The sequence below is a fragment of the Acanthisitta chloris genome, unplaced genomic scaffold (assembly GCF_000695815.1).
Source record: "Acanthisitta chloris isolate BGI_N310 unplaced genomic scaffold, ASM69581v1 scaffold44634, whole genome shotgun sequence".
NCBI lineage: Eukaryota > Metazoa > Chordata > Aves > Passeriformes > Acanthisittidae > Acanthisitta > Acanthisitta chloris.
The window spans coordinates 1-19056 of NW_008670686.1; the positions used below are offsets into that span (position 1 = coordinate 1).

The 19056-nt window shown below is 43.3% G+C and overlaps 1 protein-coding gene across 1 annotated transcript; it reads right to left on the minus strand.

Moving 5' to 3' along the window:
• Nucleotides 1-196: 196 nt before the first annotated feature.
• LOC103801339 (PR domain zinc finger protein 15-like) lies at nt 197-15374 on the minus strand (the record flags this gene model as incomplete). The annotated part of the gene is made up of 13 exons (XM_009073747.1): nt 15338-15374; nt 12285-12378; nt 10767-10920; nt 9113-9365; nt 7546-7668; nt 7052-7150; nt 6054-6278; nt 5707-5842; nt 4459-4640; nt 3768-3862; nt 2824-2911; nt 1554-1721; nt 197-291 (listed from the first exon to the last, which is right to left on the minus strand). Coding segments are annotated over exons 1-13 (1749 nt in total), but the record flags the coding sequence as incomplete, so codon positions are not given.
• Between the last annotated feature and the right edge of the window lie 3682 nt (nt 15375-19056).

Consider the following 19056-nt stretch of genomic DNA (forward strand, 5'->3'; position numbering starts at 1 on the left):
CTCTGGTCTAGTTGACATGGTGGAGATGTGTCAACGGCTGCAGCCAGTGACCTTAGAGGTCTTTTCCAACCTCAAGGACTCTGACATTCTGCGGGTGCCACAGTAACTCATTTGGAGGTGCTGGGCTGAGTACTCCATACCCCTGTGGTATCCTTGGAGCTGTCATGCAGAGCTCCACACTGGCACAGACACCTACCTTCCCACACACAGGGCAGCCCGATGGCTCCTTCTTGTAGCGAACCATGTTTTCCGTGCTGTGCTCAAAGTCTTCTCTTTTCACACGCCTCACCCCTTCACAGAACAGTCCCCATCAAAAAAACAAAACAAAAATAAACCATGGTTTCCCACTCCAATCTGCATGCCCATTCAGGTGAGTACTGGAAAGAAGAGTGAAACACTGCGAAGAGCCTCGGTGCAGAATTTAATCGCTAACAAAAGGGTAATTTCTAAATTAAGTGTCTTAAGAAAATCAAAGCAGGTTGCCACAGTGATGTGTAATGACTTGTTGGTTATTACATCAATTGTAAACTGTCTGATAACAGACATTGCTTGTCAACACCTGGAAACAAACAGATCTAGTAGGTCTTGGCACTTCACTTGGATATTTGGCCCTGAAATTCCCTCTCACTAAGGAGGGGGAGAGGAAGGAGAGTCTCTAAGGAGAGAGGCACCCACCAGCATCATCATTAATGCTCAATGAGGATTGCAGACCTCTTTTGCTGTTACTTTTAGGAGGTAAGAGGGCTCTTGCTCTTCTGTGACAGCTAAACATGAGGCACCTTGCCATTGTCATTCAACCCCTTGTCCTCTAGTTCATGACTCAAAAGTCTGACAGTGACAGTCACCTACATCCAAAGCACCAAATTAGATAATCTGGCTGCTTTTTTTAATTCAACTTTGGTTTTATCATCTAGATCCCTAGAGCCATTTTAGCACATATTTATCAAACTCCTAAATTTTTCCAGAGTCTTTGAGTACCTGTAACATCCTTAGATGTTTGAGATTTTTGAACAGTAAACTCTTCTAATCTTATTTTCATACATCCTCATGTGTTTGAAAGATAACATCCCACAGCATTCCATGGATACTATATTTACATAGTAGTCACTTTCAGTTGTACATGGCAAGTTCACTTTCAGTTCTACATGGCAAGTTCATTCTCTGCCTTCAGATTTTCAAGTTACCACACATTTTTTTAAAGGAGAAAGAATAGAATCCAAGAATAGAAAAAGATATAATTAAAATCAGCCAGTCTAAACTACTGCATAATAATCCAAGCAGCTTTCACATGACTCTTAGTAGAACTGGATTCAATCACGTGAGGCTGAAAAATATGGTAGGTGTATGTCCTCGACAGTTTTCCACAAAATTAGACAAATTCCCTCCAGGATCCATTACTACCACTTTTCATAGATGTCACATTTTGCTGAAACTTGCTCCTCTGGATCAGGTAACTGGCAATAAAATCAAAAGACAGCTACCATCCAGAAGAAGCATTTCTTGTCATGTCTTGTTCCAAGAGTCACAATTAGGTTGATCTGCAGCAAACTTACCTTCCAAGTGTCGCCTTTGATGGTCTAGCATGACATCCTTCCTGTAGAACATCTTATTGCAGATCTCACAGGCAAACTTCTTATCCCCATGCTTTTTCTTGTGTTTTGAAAGATTGCTGTTTGTAGAAAAGAATCTGAAACACATCTCACACTGGAATGTCTTGTCATCTGTAAGCAAAGAGAAACCATGCAGCTCTTTGCAGATGAAAACAGGTTTTGTATGTTTGTGAAACAGGTAGTTCTTTTGTTGGATGTGTGTTTTAGCATATAATCCATCAGTGTATGGATTGAGGAAGGGAATGCAAAAGCATGTGTTTTTCTTTCAATTTTTTTTTTCCAAAGACAATAAATATTTATGATGCCAACCTGAAGATAAAATCTCGCATTGTAACTTCCTCGCATGGGCTATTTTCCACTGTGGTCTATCACCTATTAAAACTAAGTTTTGGAGGGGATTCTGTTAAAAGTGGATTCAAGTTTTTGATGTTGGTAAAAGCACTAAACATTCAGCAACACAGCACCACACAAACAGCTGTGTCTAAGCACCAGAATACTTCAGCCAGCACTGGCTCCCAACACTAGCCAGGGCAGAATATTCCAGAAGAAAGTACAGAATCTCAAAAATCCACCATTCCATGATAATAGGCCTATGGGGAATTTGTTTTGCATTCAGTAGCTGAGAGTCCTCTTGGAACATGATTCTATGATGATGTCATTTTCTAAGCATAAAATCACTCAGCATAAATAATATGAGTAACCACAAGGGATGGCTATGGCAGAAAAGGACAGGTCTAGTGATACTAAGAAAAAAACCCATCTAGAGAGACTACTCCAAGTATTAAGAAAGCATGAGAAAGCTGAATTAAACTGTAATCCCTGAAAACTACAAGGTATCATTAGTACTGGCCCCCTTTCCTGTTTTAGAGAAATGAAGTGGAACTTAGTTACAAGAAAGAAAATCAAACAGATATGATGACAAGGTATCTGCAAACATACAAATGCAATACCAGCAAGAGTGTCGGACAGGTGAGCAGGAGATATTAAAAAAAACAATACACAAGTGCATGTGTTGCTCTATAGATCATGGGTTACACTTTTCTCATGAAAAAAACTTTTTTTGAGGGAAGCAGGGCAGGTTGTTTCTTGTGGTGATGATAAATATCTCAATTCCTACTCCCCTGCTGTAATTTCTGTGCTGTGACGGATTTGTGGACATCCCCCAGAACAGAGTACAGACACCAGAGGAAGCAGAAAGGTTATCCATTCTCACCTGTCCTGCAGTTATGGAATTCCAATGCACTCTCTATCCGAAAGGCCTTGTCACACGTGGTGCACTTGTATCTGTACTCACTGTCCACCTGAGGAGTGCAAACATGAAATGTTTAAGTGGAGGAAAAGCCAAGGCATGTCCTGACAGAGCGAATTCTAAATCTCAAATACTTCTTCTGTTTTCTGTCTTTTGCAATTTTTCTCCCTTCAAGAGGGCATTTAAATACACATTGGTGCAAAAGTCTGGCACTCCATCACCCTGCCATGTTCCTACATCTGAGCTACATATTAAAAACCCCACCATCTATCCCTGCGTGCATGTAACAGTCTTCCTGATAACCCCCTGGTCTAACACACTGACAGAACGTTTGAGAAGCAAGATGTAATCTGACTTATCCACCAGAACAGATGACAGTAATCTGACAGCTAAGGACCTTGATGCCAAGCAGGACTGGAAATACTCAGTAATAAGGTGGCACTTGAGGCATGTTTAATATTTCTATGACAGCAGCACCAAAAGGCCCTCCCCAACAAGCAGAGTTCACACTCTTTACAGAGTTCACACATTAAAGGACATTATAGGTGGGCATAAATGAAGCAGGACAAGCAAACAAGGCTAGAACAGTCCTATTTAGTACCATACCCTGAAGTCAGATCTCATCTGTCATATAGGTCCAGCTAACTCCAGCTAGTCTTGCTGCAACTGATACATAAAAGCAACTTTCTGTAGAAAATTCAGACACAGAACAGGACTTGTATGCACAAAAGCACATCCACACTTCGCAAATTCACAAGCAGAAGATGTTCCCTCTCCCTATCAGTCCTGTCTCGCTGATTCACATGGGATACCTGCTCACATGTAACTGACTCAAGCTGCCCAGCTGGAAGCTCACTGTACCTTTCCACCTAAACCTCAGCAAGAGCCTGACAGTCATTTCCACTCACTTCGTTCCTGCTGTGCTTGTATGACACGTGCTGCTTCAAGCTCTCCTTGCGGCTGAACAGCTTTGCACACTCCTCACATTTAAACAGTTTGTCACCTGAGGGGATCAATCAAGGGAAAAGGAAACGAGTCAGTGATTGATGATAATCAACTCCAGGCAAGGCAGGGGAAACCAAAGCACAAGCAGTGCAAACAGACAGGCTAGCGATGAGAAACAGGAGATCTAAGTAGTGGATTTTAACCTTTTTTAATGATTTTGCTTGCTTCCCCCACCCTGCTTCAGTGATTATTTTTCACAGAATCCTTAGAATAGGCCACAGATCCCTGGAACTGCAGATCACAAGCAAAAAAGGCACTCAGCTGACATTAAACAGCTGTGCTACCCATCAGCATATGAAGGTGGGGATGGTATGTATGTGTATATTTAAAGGCAAGAATAGTTTCAGAAGAAACATCATATCCTTGCCCTCATTTAAAAGATGTACTTAATTCACCTTTCAGATACTCCAACTTTCAACTATTACCTTCTCATGCTTTGGTCTGCATAATTAAGTGTTTCCTAGAAAGAGTTAAAAGAAATAGCTCTCTTATTAGAATGTATCCTAAAATCTAAGAATATCCCATCCCTTTTCCTCAAAGGGGGAACCAAAGAGAGACAAAATCAATACCCAAATGAGGCAAAAGCAAACCCACCATGAGAACGGATGTGCCTGCTGAGGTTGCTGCTGTTCTGGAAGATCTTACTGCAGATACTGCACTGATAGACTCTCTTGTGCTCCCCAAGCTGTTTTATCAGCTTCCGCCGTATACCATGTCTACTGGAGAGAATTAAACTTCTTTTGAGGGACATGGTGTTTTGGTGATGAGCAAACCTACTGGATTAGAGAAAAAGGCAGGGACTGAAAGGTATCCCACAGGTTGCAAGAGAGTTCCACCAGCTGGCAAAAGCTAGAGTGTTAGGCTCAGCTCCTCGGAGGAGGGAGGAGGCCTGGATGGAGCTTCCCAAGGCCAAGGTATCCCCTTGGCCACCCCCTGGAAGCAGCAGGTGTCAGAGTGTGGCTCGATGCAAATCATCTTCCCCCAGCAAGAATGAGACAAAAAGCAGCAGCAGAGATTCTCTTTGCAGGCCCTTCAAAGGAGCATAAAAGATCTGTTCTGCTGCTGCTCTGAAAACATCAGCACTGCTTCAGCACAGAGTTTGGCAGTTCCCATGCAGAAGGCATATGCAATCAGAGGGCAGCAGGGTGCCAAGCAGCAGCACTGTGCTATTTCCCAGCACAACCACATGCTGAAAAGCATTTTTGATGGCTCTGTGTCTGCTAAGGACTTCAAGATATTTCACTGCTAGCTGATTTTGAAAATTAAAGTGCTTTATTATAGAAGAAAATCATTCAAAAAGCCAATTTTACCCAGACAAAAAAATATACAAAGATCTAAATTAATCAAATGATACTTAAGACTTGTCTCCCTGAGGTTCTGTTAGACTGAAGCTTTCCCCTCCCACTGCTCTAATTCTGAAGTATCTCAGGCAAAATCAACATGAAGTAATTCACGAGTTAAGATGACATGGTAATAATGGTTAGCATATTTTATAGCAAGTGTTTCTTTGCCTGTTTTATCAACAGCATCCAATAGGAGCAATATTTCACCCAGCAGCTGCACGAGGCTTTTGGCATCACACTGAATAAAGGCAGGAACATGGTGGAAAATTAAATTCTCGTTTATGTTCCAAAATTTTACCACCAATAGTGCACCACCTTCCAGTGCACAAGCCATCGTTGTGGCACTCAAAGTCAGCTCCTGTAGCAGTAGCAGCAGCACATAATTTTATGCTGATAAAAAAAAGAGAGCATCTGTAGGCTCAGAGTTTGAGCACAGCTGTTACATGCTACATAATCTTAATTAAACCTGAGAGGAAATTGTGCATCCCAGAACACTTACTTTGTCACTGAACTGATGCTATTTGTGGTGCTAGGCATCTTTCCCAAAACCAAATCCACAATCCTCTCCTCTGCAGCTGGAGGCAGGGCTACCTCTTCTGGAGGGACCTCAGTCACGACCTCAGCTACACGTTCCACTGCAAGCACACCACAAAATACAGGTTCATGTGGACAGCTAGAAGTAAAACCTCAAATGCAGAATTTTTAATAAGGTTTGTAAATTATCTGCTTTAGTGGTCTCACTAAAAAAATTCCATCTCTGTGCTACTTTTTAGGCCATTCTGAGAAGGCTACAATACAAACCTATGAGGGGACATATGCTTAGTATTTTCTAGCCTTCTCTTTTACCTGTAGAATCTTTCTCTTTCTCAGTGACAACAGGTGTTTCTGCTCTTGCTGTTTTGGCCTTCCTTCCCCTCCTGGCCTTTCTCCTTGAGTCTGTGCTGGCACTGGCTGCATCACTAGTCACTGGCTGATCTGTTGGAGGAGCTTCTGCTGCTTTCTTTGCCACAGCTTCATTTTGGCTGGTCTGGGGAGCACCTTTGGCTTGTTCCAGGTGACTCAGCAAGTGCTCTGGGTGGATGGGAAAGAACAAGAAAGTAAGGAGGAGAGAAACTGTCATGAAATACTCCAAGAGATCCAACTGAAGCACATCTATCAGGTCTATCTGAGACTCACTTTGAATTATTTCAAAAGCAGTCACAATACCTTCCTAAATAAAAGCATAGAGTCCATGAAATACTGCAACAATTACTCACAGGGACTGAATTTTTAAAGAGTTCTGTCAGACATCAGAGTTAAAAAGGTTGTGCTTCTAATAATGGGCACATTTTTCCAAATGCCCAAGTGATTAGGCAGCCTAAGTCCCCTTTTCAAAAATGATTCATCAAATGGTCAGAGATTCTAAATATTTTAAGCTCTTTTGAAAACTGCATAAAATAGCTACAATGAAACGTAGGAAAAAATATATGTATTTCATTACCTTTACTAAATCTGTGCCATAAATACCAGACAGGTAATATCACTAAGTGTAAGTTAGCATCACTGACCTCATGCTCTGCTCATACAGTTCCCCATCCCTCATTTTCCTGACAGTCACATGTAATCTTCTAGACAACAATTTTATTTCTTCTAGTTCCAGGGTTACAACTGTTTGCCCAGAGACTGACCAGTGCCATATCCAAAATATCACTGTTCTACCTTCCCTACAACCCTTTTTTCTTACAGGAACACATTCAACCTTTATCTTACTGCATCATGGATGGTGCATGACTTCACAGCTCTGGAAGAGCAGAATTCTGCTGATACCTCTCAGTACTCTCTCATGAATTTCTAGCACTTCTTACCTGTCAGCAGCTGAGGCTCTGGGAAAGCAGATGAACACACTTTACATGGCCACTGACTGGGCTTTGCTTCTGCAGCTCCACTGCCTTCTGGAGTGTTCACTGAAAAACAACAATTAAGAAACACTGAAAAGCTTTGAAAATGGGAAGGTGGTAAATCTCTGTTGCTTTGTTTGTCTTGCAATAACTCCCTGAGGATCACAGGTTACAATTTAAGCCCCAACACTAACCACCTCCAAGGTCAGGAGGAACTATGGCTTTCAGGAAAATGATCTGCCTAAAAGTGGTCCCTCTGCCACTTTTTAACCTACATATGAATTTTAAACACTGTGCCCATGAAACTCCAAATAAAAAATCCAGATTTTCAAATCCTCTCTAAATTAATATTTGCTGAAAGCTATCTAACCATACTATAAGCATAGAAGTGGTATACCTAACAGCTCTGTACACCCCTATCTGTCCTCTGGCTCCCTTAGGAACACTGTAATTTTGCATACCTGCTGGATCAGCTGCTTGTGTGCTGGATTTCTTCGTCTTTTTATGGGGTAAGACAGCAGATGAAGGTTTGGAAGAGACTTTATTCCCCTCTTTATCAGATTCCATCACTACCAAGCACATATCTGTGAAGAGGAAAAACAGTTCATTATCTTTACTTTCCAGACCCTTTGACTCTCTTGCTCTGTGCTGAGGGCAATAAACATAGTCCAAACTTTTGACCTGTAACAGGCCTGGAAAATACATTCTCAGGTAAAATCTTAACCAGGACATTCTTAGCCCTGAATCTCATTCAAGGGAGCTGGAGAGGGACTCTTTGTTAGGAAGTGCAGTGATAGGACAAGGGGTAATGGGTTCAAATGGAAGGAGGGAAAGTCTAGGTTAGATGTGAGAAAAATGTTTTTTACTCTAAGGGTGGTGAGACACTGGCACAGGTTGCCCAGGGAGGCTGTGGCTGCCCCAACCCTGGTGGTGTTCAAGGCCAGGTTGGATGAGCCTTGAGCAACCTGATCTAGTGAGGAGGTGTCTGCCCAGGGCAGGGGGTTGGGACTAGATGATCTGTAAGGTCCATTCCAACCCATAAATTCTATGATTCATTCAACGTGCTTTTCATATTCTGGAGTGTATAGTGAAAGTGCTTAACAGAGACAGCAGGACATATTTCAACAGTATTTTTACATACCCACATCCATGCAAAAATATATGAACAGTTCAAACTAAAAAGAGGAAACCTCTCTGGTAATACCAACTGGAAACATCTCAGAATTCAGAAACCTGTTAACTGCATTGATTCAGCTGTAGCACTTGAGATTCTGCCTAAGATCAGCCATAAAGAACACTGATGGCAACAGCCCTCCTCAAGCATTTGTCACCCCAAATTATACTCAGCATAGCAGGGAGTGTTCCCAACTCAAGAGCAGGATGAAAATGCCCTTGCAATGCTAAAGGATCATGCCTTGCAGCTGCAGAAATGCAAAAGTAGGAGGAAACAAAGGGGTAGAGGAACAACAGACTTGTGGCAATTGTAATTCTACACCTGCTGCCTTTCTCTGCCAACGCACCAGCAATCATGTGGAACACAGTTCACTCTTGAGCTTATCTTATTCTAGTGGGTCCTGTGTGAGGCTGCATAACAGAAGAGCTGCTTTTTAGAACTGTGAAACAGTTCTGTGCAAAACCAAAACACTTCCACTGCAACTGAAGAAAAATGGCTTCTTAGCAAATCTGCTTATATGTTTAGACTTCACTGACACTTGAGTTCCTTTGCTCTTCTACCCAGAAATGGTTTTGATGCAACCACCAATTCTTTAGTTCAGAACTATTTATCCAGTTTGTTCACTCTGAAGAGGTTGAATCATCAACCAGGCCATCCATGTTAAAAAACTTGGCTATACCATGGTGAAGGATCTATGTTTTCTTCTTGAAGGGCATCCATGAATGCAGGTTAGCCTGACCCTACAGGCCAAGAGAGCTTACTGGACAAACAGCACTGTCAACTACAACAGCAAGGGACTGTCAGTCCCTGTCAGCACTGGGCCCTTAGGAAGGAAAAAAGGCCCCCACACATACCATTGGCAATACTAGTGACCTGCTTCAGCACTGGCTTTTCCATTTTTTTGGCGTAAAAAGCTGCATACCACACTCGCAGCTCAGTCCCTGGTGGGATGTCCTGGCAGGTGGTGAAGTAAATATCATTGTCATGCTGGAAGGCAGTTAAGTTTTGATGCTCATACTCGGTGGCTGGTCGCACCATCATCATCCAGTTGCAATCATCTTCGTTTGTGGTGTCAAAATACACCAGAGGCCCATCCTTCTGGAACACCTACCCAGAAAGATATGCACATAATAAAAACACTAAGAAATAATACAAAGTTAAGAAGCCTTTTTATTTTCTGCTTCCTTTCAATGTACATCAGAGACAAAGCAAGCCTCAGTTTGGAAGAATTTCTTTACAGAAAGGGTGATTACACTTTGGAAGGGGCTGCCCAGGGAGGTGTCACCATCTCTGGAGCTGTTTAAGGAAAGACTGGACATGGCACTTAGTACCAGGGTCTAGTTGGCATAGCGTGTTAGGTCATCGGTTGGACTAGATGATCTTAGAGGTCTCTTCCAACCTAAATGATTCTAAATGGTTGTCTGTTCAGCCTGGAGAAGAGGAGACTGAGGGGAGACCTCGTTGCTGAATACAACTTCCTCATGGAAGGAAATGGAGAGTCAGCACTGACCTCTTCTCTCTGGGAACCAGTGACAGGACCCAAGGGCATGGCCTGAAGCTGTGTCAAGGGACGTTTAGGCTGGATATTAGAAAATGGTTCTTCACCCTGAGGGTGGGTGAGCACTGGAACAGCTTCCCAAGGAACTTATCACAGCATCAACCCTGACAGAGTTCAAGAGGCATTTGAACAACACTCTCAGGCACAGGGTGTGATTCTTGGGGATGTCCTGTGCAGGACCAGCAGTTGGACTCGATGATCCTCAAGGGTCCCTTCCAACTCTGAATATTCTGTGATCAGGCATGTTTCACCTATCAGTCAAAACTTCAGATGAGTAAGCCTGAGACAGACTACCATGGGCAAGATGGGAACAAACCAAACTCCCATTCTAAGAATTCTTGCTGTAACCACCAGTTCCTCAAATAAAATGACTGTACACAAGAGAATGGAAGGGAATCCAAACAGCACACTGCGAAACACCTGTTAGCCCCAGCCACATTTCTAAAGCTTTATTGCTGAGTTAGGTATTATTGAAAACTAAGACTGAATTCCATTTCTAATGTAGTATGTTTACTACCAAAACTTGTCAAGAGAGGAATAAAACAGATGGAAGATGAAAAAAACCACACTTACTCTCCATGTTTCATAAACCTAATGCATATTTGTTCATTAAGCAAATACAATCAAATTAAGGATTCATTAAAACAACTGAACTGCAATAGTCACTGTCCCTCTTGTATCATCACATGCAAGAGGTGAAAGACAAGCACTTCTGCTGGCTTTACCTCAACTCTATCTCTTATAAGAATGTTCCCTTCAAACACAGAATGAGCCTCTAGTTTGGTTCTTTTGTACCTTGCCCAGAGAATGTTTATTCAGTCTAGTCCATACAGGCCATGCCTAAAAGATCTTCCCTCTACACACAACTTTTCTTCCATAGTGTTTGATAGTATAAATCATCACAGGTAAAACTGACTCCTTGTTATTGCTTTTCATGTTCTGTGTCTTACCTTCAGGGGGAAAACTGATTCTTTCTCCAGCTTGAGAACTCTCTTGGATTCGAATGGGCCAAACTGGGTACGTTTCACCAGCTGAGTCAGAGCAAACACTCCTTCAGTCCCATCTTCCAGTTGTCTTATCTCCAGATTCGAAGGCAGAGATGATCTAAAAATCAAAGACAGAACTGAGGTAAAAAAAGTTACACATGGGACAACACTGCAGGAACCCATGAAAGAAAGGTGTGAGCATCTACTTCTCCAGTCTCTGGTGATGGCAAGGTTTTCATATACATGCTTCTAGGAGGATTTAGAAATAAACAGAGGAGAACAACTACCAGCAGTGGAGAAGGGCCAAATCAGTGATTACTTGACAAAGCCCAACCCACCTAAGTCCAGGGACCTGACAAGGCTGCACCTGAGGGTGCCAACAGAGCAGTCCAATATCATAGTGAGACTATTCTCTATTGTCTTGGAAAGATCATGGGCATCAGGGCAGGTTTCCAGGCACAGGAAGGCAATGCCTGGCAGGAGCTGCAGGGAAGTTCCTTTACTAGGAAGGCCCAGAAAAACAGCAACGGCTCCTGCCCACGTGCAGCCAGTGTACACAGTGGGACACCAAGCCCATCCTGCCCAGGCAGAGAGGGGTCCTGGCACACACACAGCAGATCCAGCACATCCAGCATTTGTCACAAAACGATCCTGGGAATACACAGTAAGGCCTACATAATCAGCATGTGCCAGACTTGCTGCCCACGAACCCATGTCTTCTGTCTGTGACTTCCCAAGAAGAAATATGGAAGCCCTGAGCACATTATATAATCCATGAAGTCACTTAACTCTCTTCCCTTTTTGGATTTGCACTACATCTTCACAACAGTTGGCTCTCCTTAGTCTTACATTTTACACCTTGATATGAATTTTGCTGACAATGCATTTCTCTGTAAAAATCACTACTCAGTGTTTTTTTCTGCCAACTAGATTTAGTCTATTTGTTTCTTTTGGCAAACATGAGTGTTTCCGTTGTGCTGTCACAGATTTTCTGACAGAACTACTACCCCTAGTCATTCCTAAAGACCCAAAATAATGAGAACAACTTGTTTAGCTTCTAAGTGGAGGAATGACACAGTTCATAACAAACAAGAGGATACAACCATTCATATGAATGAGAAATCCTCACACACCCTCTGAAATTAATACAGTGCCTCTGAGGAGGGGAAAAAGTGGCAGGTACTCAACCATGACAGAAGTCATCACCCCACCTAGCACTACCTGACTTTTTGCCAGAAACCTCAGCAAAGAAACCAAGTCCTGATGAGCAGCAAGTTATTTTTTGGCTTCAATTCAGTACAGCACTTAAGTGTGTGCATCACTTTTCGTATTTAATCAAGGCCATGTGCTTTCCAAATATTTCTGTAGTCCACTGGGACTTTACTTTTCACCTGTCAGCATGACATTCATTAAGCAGCAAGTATGTTTTAAAGGACTAACATGGGTGCTGGGTTAGTCCAAACCAACACAGATATTCCTTACCTTGCCCTGCTCAATACGAAGGAGTCTTTGACTGTCACCACTGGGCCCAGCTCAGGACACTCTGAATCATGGTACTGCCCACAGTCCTCACACCCTGCAAGGAAGCAGAGAGCAGCCAGAAAAGGTTGATGAAAAACATTGTTTTAAGACAGCTGCCTCCTTCCTTCAAGCAAAACCTAGCACCAGGCAAAATACATACATAGAGAGGTAGATGTTTATTTGTATTGCTTAAAAGAACATGAATAATTAAACAAGCTGATAGCTGGCACCTGTGTAGGTGAGATAACACACACTGTGATCAGCACTATCAGAAGACAATTATTTAAATTCTCTCTCAAAGGAAAATAATTGCCTTACATCCACAGTAAATATTCTGCTTAAAGATGGCATTATTCTGCAGACAAAGTGCTGCAACATCTAGCAGCAAAAGAAAACCACATTACTACCTTCCCTAGCACCCTGGCTCTCAGGAACAGCTTGGGTAGTGTGATGTTTTCAGCCACAGGAGGCACAAGCCCAGTACCAGCAGCAGAACTGGCACAGGCTCTCAGCAGGGCAGGGGCTCTCTGTGGGAGCCTGGCACTGCCCAGAGCCATGCCTGGCCCACACACACTTCTCACTCACATGGAGAGAGACCTCCAAGATACCTTCTGGTGCCTTTCCAAACAAGTCAGCTGACTGCACAACACACTCTGGCCACTCAATTCACTGTCAGCTTATCTAAATTAACTTTTAATTTAAGTGGTTGTAAATTACCCAGAACTGAGTGGTTCCTACGAAGCAATTTTCAGACCAGGATAATTTGAGGTTTGCTAAAATAAGCTAACTTAACAGGATTCCAAATGCATATATATATATATATATATATTGCTTCAGTGTGAAAAAATAGCTGTCAAACTGCCCTGCCTGGTCAGCTGCTAACGCAGCCTCCCAAGAGATCATCACACAAGGGTTATGTTCCTGCAGTGCCATTTCCATCTGAGCTCCACACTTATAAGGACAAGTCAGGGAACCCCACCAAGGATGCAAAGTAGAGGGTCATTACCACCTTGTCTGGGAAGAGACACAACAAAATCCATGTCATTCCAGGGAATGTCCCCTCTGGTAAAGCTACTCTGTACTCCTAAGTGGAAACCCCTCCCCACAAATATTTGTCCCGATGAACAAAAGGACTAATAAGACAAGGAATCCCAAACTGCAATACACAGCTCCATGTTGTTCCTTCTTCTGGCAACAAAAACAGCTTAGCAGGGAAAATCCACCTATATTTGATGAGGGGTAGTACTGGCTGGTGCAACCCACGAGCCTGGTCACCACCCCCTGTACAGCTGTTCATGCTGCCTTTTGGTGAACCAAGAAACAAAACGAGCAGCTCCTCCCAACAGTTTATTTTTCAGCTGAATGAATTCCCCAGTCTGGTTGCTGTACAGCACCAGACACCTCTATCAGTGGAAAGGATCCATGGGCAAGTGCTATCCACATAGCACCAGCATCAAAACTCAGCCCCCAGCTGCCCTGTTTAGTGTACCACCACAACTCCCCCCTCTAGGTGTGCCTGTAGCTCACACTGTGCTTAATATTACAGAAATAATCTGGGCTAAATACAGATTCCCCAAACCAGACAGGGCAGAGGCACCACAGAGGAATGTGTAAACCAGCCTGCTGCAAAGAACTGGATTACCATCCATAAAGGGTTGTCATAACCAATGGGCACAGGAAGGAACAGACAGAGCAACAGCTTCTCAAACAGGCTTTGCTGTCAAAGGAAATGAAGCACTTTGTCATTCTCCTTCTCTTCTGACTGCATCAAGGCACTCCTCACTTCTGCAAAGGGTTCAGCAAGGTGCAGACACCACTGTCCATAACTACATGCAGGAATAAGCTACACATTCCTCTCACTCCTCTGCAGAGGAATGATCAAAGCAGGGGGAACATGATACTGGCATTGTGTGGCACATCTCAATATCTAAGAGATGCCTTACAGCAGCCATCCCCCAAAGCTGTAACACTTCCCATATGTGACACTTTCACAGGATAAAAGCCACAAGGAAAATACAAAAATAAGCATGGGAATAATGGTAAAATACCCTGGGGGGTATTCCAAAACTCTCTTGTCTATGAAATACATATTCAAGGATGTTAATTATGGGAGTGCACAGTATCATTTATAACAACTCACTTGTTCAGAACATAAGCAGAGCCCATATCCCACGGGAAAAACTAATTACAGAGAGCAGAAGAAAGCTCAGGATATTCAGAGAGCACAGCCTTCACTGGAAGGGAGAAAATTGTGTGTGACACCTTCTATGTGTGCAATTAGGAAATGGTACCACATCCCCATTCTTGCTGTTACCCAACAGAATCTTTTCACAAAAGGAAAGATAAGGTAACGACTACTGGTACCTGCAAGTCAATAAAAATGCCAACAGTCAGTACTATTTCTGAAGGAATCTGTGGTGGCGGTAAAACTGGAACTTTCTAATATATTTGCCATAAGGTTAATGTGCTGCTGTGGAGCCATTGGGGTAAAACACTGCGTGGATACAAAAATGAAGGACATCTGCTCCATTTTGCTCTATTCTGCTCTGCCCTGATTAGATTCACAATATCTGGGCCCTTCCTGCTCACATAAGATGAGCAGACTCTACAATTCTTAACTTTTTTCCACTGTAACACCAGATCCTGCATCTCCAGGCTGGTGCAGGTCTTCAAATCAGGCTAGAAGTCACTTTCCACAGAGACACCCCTGGCTGCTGAAGCTGATGAATCAACAAAGGGCTTACACCAGTGTTAGGCCTTCAATCTCACTTACTTCAGCCATGAGAAAGCTGTTCTGCTAACTCCCATTCAGAGGTTTCCTTGTGTGTTTGCCAACAGAACCAGAATGTGTAGGCTTAAATTACACAGCCTTCTCTCTGTTCCTCCATAAGGAGCCTCCTTTACACAAAATACTTTTCTAAATAAAATCGAAGTCTGTTTTAGTCTGTAATTTCAAACATTCTGAATAGACAAGTCACACATCATGAGAGTTAGATCATTTTCCTAATACTTACAAATAAACATAGTCTCATCGCTGCCATCTTCAGCCATTTTTTAAACCTGTCAAAATACAAGAGATGAAGTTAGTTCTGAATGACTTTGGCTTTGCATATTATGGAAACAGTAATGACGCTGACTGACGCAGGGCACACCCAAACACATTACTGTCCCTGCAGGAGTAACAATGGAAAGTTAAAGAAATTAATTAATGTTCCAAAGGCAAAGGTATATTGTGGTCATGAGTATCAGAAAAATGGGAAAAAAAATCCTGCCTCTGTCACTGGCCTTCCATGAAATGGTAACTCACCAATTTGCTTTCACCCATAAAGTAAGGATAATCTATATTCACTTTTACAGATCAGTTTTGTCAGTCTATATTAAAAACATGTATAAACACTATTTTTCCTCAATGATTAAATTATGATTGGCAAAAAGTCTGATCATCATGGCTGAGATCATAACACATGCAGGATCTGGAATAGTTTTCCCTTTTCTAACCATGAAAAAGGCTCTCCTCTTCAAATAAGCACTTTTCCCAACGCCCCAGTGAGAGGCAAAGCAACACGAAAAACATGAGCCAAGTCTAAGAGAGATGAGGCTGCAGAAACACCAAGTACATTGGTCAAGAGAACAGGAAGGAGTAAGAGACTGAACCTGTGAGAGGGAAGAGGACACATGGAGAGGAAACATGCTCAAAGACAACCACTTTAGCAGAGCCCTATTTGAAAGCAGATAAAGCATTTGCTGCTGCAACAACAAAAGCCAAGCCAAAGATCTGCACAAGCACAGCCATGTGGAAATATGCCTCAGGCTGGAGCCTGGAGCAGCAGCTACTTCTGCACAGGTATCAGCTCGACTGACTTCTCAGCACAAGTGAAGTCCCTGCCCCACACAACCCCTTTCACTGTTTCAGGAAGGATTCCACGCTTGTGCCAAGCCTGCTGATAACGCCAGGGAGCAATGTCTGATTCACAGCTGCACCCACACCCTGCTCCACCTCCAGCCTCCACCAGAAGCAGCAGACAGGTTCCTGCACCAATCCATAGGCAACTCCCAGTTAGCAAAGGATAGTCCATCAGCACACAGAGACGCACTGGGGGAAAGCCAGCACAACTGATGGGAATACAAAAGGAAACCTAGTCACTATGGCTCTTGGTCACAGCAGGAGAGATCCAGCCTGAGGGGGATTTTGGTCAGGGAGTCTGGGAACTCTGGCATTCCCACACAGCCTGTCCTGAGCACTGCCTCTCCAACTCCACCTAAGTCAACAGCAGGATCCCTCCTAACACCTTCTGCCCAAGGAAGGGGTCAGCACTGCCCATCTGTGGCAAAGTTGGGCCTTCCTTGGCCACAGCTTTTGGGGTCTACATATAACAAAACACTTGAACATTTACACAAAAGGCTAATGCTGAGCACAAACAGCAATTCAGGAAAATTTTCCCCAAAGCTCTTATCCTGAAATCACAGTAAACAATGCAACAGGTCTTTAGGGAAGCCCAAAGTACAACAATGCAAAAAAAAAAGCTACAGAGAGCACATTGTAGGCTGATGTCAAAAACGGGTTTGTTTTGCTTTTTAACCAAGACTTTTTGTGGATGTTTGGCACTATTTCAAGAGGTGCTAGTCCAGTTATTTTTAGATAGTTGGTGTCCTGACAAGACTTTCATCCTAAATATGGCTGAATTAACAAGCAGTGTCCTCGGTCAATGGTTCAGTGACGCAGTGCAGCCAGACCAGCAATGCTGCTGTGTGACCTGCTTGGCAAAGGCATTCGCCTTCCAGGATGTTCCTGTGTCACATCCTTCACAAGCAGCAGACCGAGGACACGTGGAATTCCAGGAGCAGTCTTGTTCCAGGGGCTGTCAGATGAGAATAGCAACAAAGAGGTGGAGAAATCACAGGAGCATCAATGTTGTTCAAGGTGATGGAGAGGAAGCACAAAGGTCCCTCAGAGGTACCTCACACTGTGGGTAAGGACACTACACCTCAGCTATCCTCTGCATTAGCGCAGTTTCCATCTCTGCAGCAAGGACTCCTGCACATCACCAAACTTCTGATCCCTCACTCATCGTTTCTATGCTCTGCACAACCTGCTGTGCTCTGAAATAAACACCAGCACCTGCCCCTTGCTACAAATCCCTGTGGTACCTTTCCCTCATCCTCTTCCTACTTTACACAAAGAACTGCCCCCAAATGGGTTTAACAATCCTGCTTTACACACACGTACTTCTGACCCAAAGGCTTCAAAATTCCTCCCAAATCTCAGCTGTATTTCCCAAAGAGTTTTTGAAATAAATGACACTATGTTACCCACTCCAGCTGGAAAAGAGAGTCACGATGTGCCACTCAGGCTCACATGATGGCACTGAACACAGGCTTCAGAATTCTTTTACCCTCATCTGCTGTTGCTCTGGGCCCATGTCTGACTTTTTTTTCTCTTTTTGAACATTTGTACCGAAAAAGTACTCTATTGAGTCACTCATCCTACTGCTCAAAATCCTGCAGAGATAATCAAAGCTGCTGGGAATTCCAGGTATCTTTTTATATAAAACAGAGAGCAATCATTAGCAGTGAATAATCAGGTGAAGAATCAGAAGAATCAGAAGAATCAGAAGAAATTAGACCAGGTATGAGGCCTAATTCTGATGGCAGTGAAAGAGCAGAAAAGCACATTTTTTTGCTGGTATAATTACATGAATGACTTTGTGCCCAAGAGTAGCACACAGCTACAAACAAACTCCAGCTGCAACACAGGACCACTAACATATGTGGAACTCAAAGGAACCCAAATGAAGACAATGAGGGGCTGCAGCATCACAATCCCCTGCAGTGTCAGTGTCAACAAACTGCTCGAGCTGTAAGAGATCCAAAAATATAAAACCTGATGTAAAAACAGACTTTCCACTTATAAACTGCTGAAGTAAGAAACCAGGCTCCAGTGGTGAGTCATTTTGATTGTGCAAATGGATTTGAAAAAAACCAAACAGAACAGGTAAGAAGAATTAAAAATGAAATGCAATGCCTAAAGATCTGTGTTTGAACTTAATTATTAAGTTTTCCATCAGTTTGAGAATGTGCTGCCCAGGGAGGTGGTGGATTCACCATCCCTGGAGGTTTTCAAGCTGAGACTGGATGTGGTGCTTAGTGCCATGGTCCAGTGACCACAGTAGGGTTGGAGTTGATGATCTTTGAGGTCTCTTCCAACCAGGCTGATTCTATGATTCTATTGATGCTGTTAGTGTGAATAACCTGAGATCCCAAGCAGTTGGGTGCTGCAGATAAAAGTGTGCAGGAAGACAGCACTTTAAAACACAGTTTTCTTCCTGATGTAGTCTGATTTGTTCTTGCCACTGCTTAAAGTAGAGCAGAACATCTGGTAAGCTACAGCAAGGCCTTTTATTTCTGTAGAATGCTGGTCATTCTATCAGGTACGGAGGAGGAAGAGGATGATTCCTACACCAGTCAGGGGTTGCGACTGGGAACTCCGTTCCGCCTGCCCTTCCCACGGCTGTGTTCACTCTATGACACTGAAGAACACACCAAGTTTAATGATGCCAGCAGAGACCCAGTGTACTGCTGACAATTCACGTGTCTGCAGGACAAGGCTCCCCTCCTTCTGTCCCTAGGGCACTCCCTGCACCTTCTCCCGGGGCACGGTGACCTTACACCTGCCTTCTCCTTCTCCCACCCTTTTCCCCTTGGATCGCACCTGGAAACACACTCATCCATCATC